The sequence below is a fragment of the Protobothrops mucrosquamatus genome, unplaced genomic scaffold, assembly GCF_001527695.2.
Source record: "Protobothrops mucrosquamatus isolate PMUCROS unplaced genomic scaffold, P.Mucros_1.0 scaffold1719, whole genome shotgun sequence".
In the NCBI taxonomy this organism is placed as follows: domain Eukaryota; kingdom Metazoa; phylum Chordata; class Lepidosauria; order Squamata; family Viperidae; genus Protobothrops; species Protobothrops mucrosquamatus.
Window position 1 is genome coordinate 32,294 of NW_015387867.1, and position 6,157 is coordinate 38,450.

Below are 6,157 nucleotides of genomic sequence, written 5' to 3' on the forward strand. Positions count from 1 at the left end.
GTGGGGTTAAGTCCAAGAAATACTACTGGGCTTCTTAACCCAAAGCCTGTTCCAAAACACATCACCGTGAAAATGGTTGTTGATCACATTAAAATATATTTTTCATGAGAGAAGAATGAAAAAAAAAATCATGCCAGTAAGTAATACATGCCAGATTATGAGAGTGGCACATAATACGAGCGACAAGTGCTTGCCAACAGATCTGCACCAGAGGAAATAACTCAGCAATATTGTCACCTATGGGCCAATTTATATTGTCAGAAAGCGGATTCTGCATTAGTCTCCGGAGCCGATGCAGTAATGGCATATTCTAGGAATAAAGCACCAACAGCCTATGGGGACAGCCTCATCTCTTTTTCATAGGCGTGCTTTAAGACCCATTCAGAGCAAAGCAATAATAATAATAATAATAATAATAATAATAATAATAATAATAATAATAATAATAATAATAATAATAATAATAATAATAATAATAATATAAAAAAGGGAGGACAAAAAAAAAAGAGGAATGGAAGAGGACGCAAAGATGACGTATGGGTAGAGCTTAAGCCAGTGATGGCAAACCTTTTAGAGATCGAGTGACCAAAAACTGGCCCCGCCCCGTTCCACCCCCTACCCCGCCCCCACCCTGCCTGCCTGCAGGGCCACTCACCGCCTCCAGGGCCCGCCGCAGATCGCCCAGGCAGCCCAGCAGCGCCATGGCGGCCACGCCCTCTGCCCGCGCCCCGCAGCATCAACTGCGTGCGATGGAGTGTGAGGGCAGAGTCTTGTCTACACGGCCTGGCTGCCATGTCCTTGGCTGTGGTGCTCCACGTGGGCCATGCTCAGGGGCAAATTTCCTCCAGGGGGGCTGCTGGTGAGGAGGGGGTCGCGGGAGGAGGCAAGGCTGGGGCAATGGCACATGTGCCCACAGAGAGGGCTCCGAGTGCCGCCTCTGGCACCCGTGCCATAGGTTCGCCACTGCTGGGTTAAAGCATGTCAAGCAGTTCAGACATGTAAAAAAAGGAGTCGGGGGTGGGGGGTGGGGTGTCAAACATATGATTGTGGTTGCCAACTTGACTTTCCTGACCTCCTTTAAGCCCAGGCTTTGGGTTTGCCAGAAGTATTCTTAGGACGCTCATCTATATACAGCCTCTATGTAATGAGATATGTCAGATCTATAAATCAGAAGGGTATTAATCATCTTGGAGGGTGTGAGATGTTTGCCGCTGGAAAATTGCAACCAACTCTAATTAAAAAGATTTTGAGACGAAATTAAACAAGAGGATGACGTTTCCAGTGGATGTTAATCATGATGGCCAAGCATTCAATTTTACTTTGCAAACTTTGGCTCATCTCAAAATAAATAAATAAATCTAAGCGGGCTTGGAACTTGGGAGAGAAAGGCTTTCTATGATTTTGTGTGTGCGTGTGTGGGTGTGGCACACGTATATTTGTCCTTGGTGCTGAGCTTGCTTGTTTTCTTGCAGACACTTCATTACCCAAACTAGGTAACATCATCAGTGCTAACACTAGTTTGAGTAAAGAAACTGCAAGAAAACAAGCTCAGATATAATAATAATAAAGTTGGAAGGGACCTTGGAGGCCATCGAGTCCAACCCCCTGCTCAGGCAGGAAACCCTACATCATTTCGGACAAATGGCTATCCAGTCTCTTTCTTAAAAACTTCCAGTGTTGGAGCATTCACCGCTTCTGGAGGCAGGTTGTTCCACTGGTTAATTGTTCTAACTGTCAGGAAGTTTCGCCTTACTTCTAGGTTGCTTCTCTCCATGGTTAGTTTCCATTTGTTGCTTCTTGTTCTGTCTTCAGGCGCTTTGGAGAATAGCTTGACTGCTTCTTCTTTGGGGCAGCCCCTGAGATATTGGAAGACTGCTATCATGTCCCCCCTCATCCTTCTCTTCATTAGACTAGACATACCCAATTCCAGCAACCGTTCCTTATATCAGGGTTTTTCAACCTTTTCACCCATTGTACCACTTTTAGGATATGGCAACATCCGAGTACCACCAGTCGCCTAGAGCAAGGTGTCAAAAACTTGATGACACCCCCCCAAAAAAGGAAAAAAGTGATGAAGTACTGGTAGTCATCGACTTACAACAGTTCGCTTAGTGACTGTTCGAAGTTACAATGGCACTGAAAAAAGGGCCCCCCAAGCCACAGCCGAGCAAGACACCTGCCTGCCCGCCCGGCCACACTCTTCCTCCTGTCCGAGGTTTTCATTGTTGTGAGCATTTCTGTTGAGGATTGGCAGCAGGGGTGGGGTGGGGGGTGTTTGGTCTTTATTCCTCCCCCGTCTGCTGGGTGGTTGCAGCAGGTTTTGGTCACTTCACATGACCCTGGGACATTGTGACCGTCATAAATACGAATCAGTTGCCAAGCATCTGAATGTCAATCACAAGACCCTGGAGATGCTGCAACATTCCAGCTGATTGGCGCTTCTTCTGGGCTCAGCGGAAGCGCCAGGATCAGCGCCGAGCTCCAGCTGGAGCCTGACATTTCCACTGAGCCCTAACAGCCCCGAAGAAGCACCGATCAGCTGGAAAGCGGCACTGATCCTGGCGCTTCCACTGAGCCCTGACAGGCTTGCAGCTCCAGCCATCTCTCGCTCAGGCTTCTGCGGTGCTTCCACCGGTTCAGCTCATTCCCCTCCCCCACTACCACTTTTCTAGGATGGTCCCGTATCACCTGCCAGGTGCCAATGTACCAATGTACCACAGGTGGTACCCGTACCACTGGTTGAAAAACCCTGCCTTATATGTTTTAGCCTCCAGTCCCCTAATCATCTTTGTTGCTCTTCTCTGTACTCTTTCTAGAGTCTCAACATCTTTTTTACATCCCGGTGACCAAAACTGGATGCAGTATTCCAAGTGTGGCCTTACCAAGGCGTTGTAAAGTGGTACTAATACTTCACGTGATCTTGATTCTATCCCTCTGTTAATGCAGCCTAGCACTGTGTTGGCCTTTTTGGCAGCTGCAGCACACGGCTGGCTCATATCTAAGTGATTGTCCACTAGGACTCCGAGATCCCTCTCACAGTTGCTACTGTTGAGCAAGGGACCACCCACCAGAAGTGATGAAGCTTCTTGGATTACAAGTGAAATGTCTTTTTCTTCTCCAAGGAAAAATAAAACCTAGTCCAGTTGCCTTTTGAAAAAGCACCTTGGAGACAGCCAAGCTCAGAGAGCACCAGCACCCCTCATTTCAACCCTGGGTTACAAATATTCTCCTTTATTGATATATTTGCAGGGGACAAAGAGGCATTAGTGCGCTGTAGGAAGTCACCAAGAACCTAGTATTTCTTGAAAGATTTTATATGAATCAATGCCACGGCCAAGAGGTTCTGCTTTTGCATATACTCATCCATTAAACTATATGGTTAGATGAAAGATTTCCTTGTATTGAAAAAGCCTAAAATTCAGCCACAGGAGGAGAAAGAGGAAAAGGAATAAATAAATAAATAGGCTTTAACTCACCAGCCATTTGTTGAATGCCACTGAAGGCACCCAAGTTGCTGGAGGATGTTGCTTGCTGCAGAAGCTGCAAATTAACAATAACAACATCAATGGGGTTAATAACACAACAACTTAAGATGAAAGCAAAATTATCTGAATCAAATTAAATTTGGGATACTTATAGTTTCCTTTACATTTATACAGTCTCTTGCTTCTGCCTGGTGTTGGAATGAAGGTCCCCAGAGTGGATGCTGTAAATCCATATTAATGTCTAATCTCTATTAAGAAACACACAGACACTGGGGAAACTCAATAACATTGCTGCTTTAAAACAATTAATCAATTTACTCTTTTTTTTTTAACAGCTAGGTGCTAAATCTGTTTCAGCCCATCATAGCGTCACTAATCATTGCCCTCTGCAGTCTAGCAGTTAGCATAACTCATCCTGGTTAATCCCAAGAGCATTTTCCACCTCCCCACTTAAAAAGAGAAGCTGGTTTCCTTAAAATGGTTTGTGGGACTGGTTCACAAAAATGCATAACCTCACAATGGGCTGTTCTTTTCCACAGAACTGTGTTCACCCAGGAAATCAAAGGCGATCTGCATGCCAGCGCACTATTTTAGTAATCCAACTGTATAGAATATTCACCTAGGTGCAACTGATTGATTTTTGGAGGCAGTTGATGTATCCAGTTGCCAATCATCATTACTGAGATACTGTATAAAGGGAGAATCTTGGAACCAGCCCCTGGTCATACACATAATCTACTTCACCCATTGGCTTAAGTCTTGGTTTGTTTAATCATGGTTTCCTGGATAATCCACAATTGGCTGGGATCACAACACAGGCTAGGAAACAAACCATCACTTACAAACCACAATGGCTGGTTTCGCATAACATGTTAAATCAAAATGAGTCAAACCATGTTTGAGCTTAGTGTAATGTGTGAAAGACGGAACTATTTCTCATTGGATCACTGATGATTCCAAGTGACGTGGAATTTGTAATAACAGACAGAGCCTCCCAATGTAAGGTTTCATTGTGAATGAAAAGTTAAAATGCATATGAAAAGGTGTCAATTATCAATGAATGTGCATTAGGGAGGAAATAAGGACACGGTGAGCATTTTGGGAAAAGGTATGCAATTTTCTGCATGAAGGAGATGCAGGAGAGAAAAATAAAATCTGCTAGGTGACATGAATGGGATGGGGGGAAAAGACAGATTAATCCCCCAACAGAATTAAGGGAAATGAAAGAGGAGGAGAATGTGAAATCTGCTTGGAATAGAATTAAATGAATTATATTACCAAGTGCTGCAGAAGTGTGTGGCGTTCCCCTAATGAGAAGCATGAAAAAGGATGGAGGGAGAGAGGTTGTGGATGAAAAAAAAGTAAATAAAAGGAAAATTGAGAGAAAGACATTGCATAAAGTGTATAGAGAAGAAAATAGTAGTGTGTCAAAGAATGGAACTGAAATTAATACTATAAATCTTCGTGCCAAAGGGGGGGAAAAATGACGAAAAGAAAATTGTAAATCCTGGGGAAATGTTGAAAAATGTATGGCTAATAGATGGTATAACTGGGCTTGATTTGTTATGGTGACCCTATCTATTTGTGTCACTTGTATGTGAAGACAGTGTTTCTGTCTGATAAACTGGATAATGTCAGCATTGTTTTCTTATTCAAAGGAAAAGATAGCAACAGTGAATGCAAATATATATAGGGTTATCAGTTTGCTAAGCATGGAAATGTGTTTAGCAATATTCTGAAAAGTTGTGAGAACTGAACAAAACTTGGGAAATGCCTTTATGCTGGGCAACAGATGTCCTCTCCAGATTTTTGGATTTCAGCAGATAATTGAGAAACACGAACGTAAGAAAGCTTATTGTACCTTTGTTGGTTTAAAGAATGCATGTAAACTCGAATTATTGAATGTTGAACATTCATTGAATCTTCATTATGTGACTACCAGAATTAATCATTCAACATCAAGCATGTAATAAGACCTGGATGTTTGAGAGGGACTTAGTTATTAATATAACAAATGTATATGGAAAGCTTATGATGACATTAGAAGTATGTTGTGTGTGGGCATGAGAATGAGTATGTATCCTTACATGCAAATGATGCATTAATGGTTAAAAATCCCAAATGATTGTAGTGAATATCAAACTGTATGATGCACAGAGGAAATGGATCTGAATATGGCAAAAAAGTAACATGAATCTCTGTGTGTTGGCAGAATGATTGTTTGAAATTGGGAACAAGGAAGGAAAAAAGGAAGCAAGGAAGATTAAAACTTTCAAATGGTAGTAAAATTATAATAGGCAGTGTGTGATTAGTGTGAAGAACGAAAGCTTGTTGAAAAAAGCAGTTGTTGATAAAAATGAGCTACTGTCTATATCAGATATGTCTAACCTTGGCAACTTTAAGACTTGTGGACTTCGACTCCATCGCTGACTATAGGGGGCGAAACTTTGGCCCCCTCGGAGAGGGTACGCAGCTTGGGCGTCCTCCTGGATTCGCGGCTGACGCTGGAAGACCAGCTGTCGGCCGTGACCAGGGGGGCGTTTTATCAGGTTCGCCTGATTTACCAGTTGCGGCCTTTTCTGGACCGGGACGCCCTACGCACGGTCACTCACGCACTTGTCACCTCCCGCCTGGACTACTGTAATGCTCTCTACATGGGGCTCCCCCTGAGG

General features: G+C 43.4%; 1 protein-coding gene across 1 annotated transcript in view; it reads right to left on the bottom strand.

Moving 5' to 3' along the window:
* LOC107293729 (CUGBP Elav-like family member 2) overlaps positions 1 to 6,157 on the bottom strand; it is an 89,715-nt gene that overhangs the window by 32,248 nt on the left and 51,310 nt on the right. The window contains exons 6-7 of the mRNA XM_029285448.1: positions 3,650 to 3,733; positions 3,477 to 3,540 (exon numbers count right to left, since the gene is read on the bottom strand). Coding sequence (XP_029141281.1) covers positions 3,477 to 3,540; positions 3,650 to 3,733 — 148 coding nt within the window. The remainder of the gene's footprint in view (positions 1 to 3,476; positions 3,541 to 3,649; positions 3,734 to 6,157) is intronic.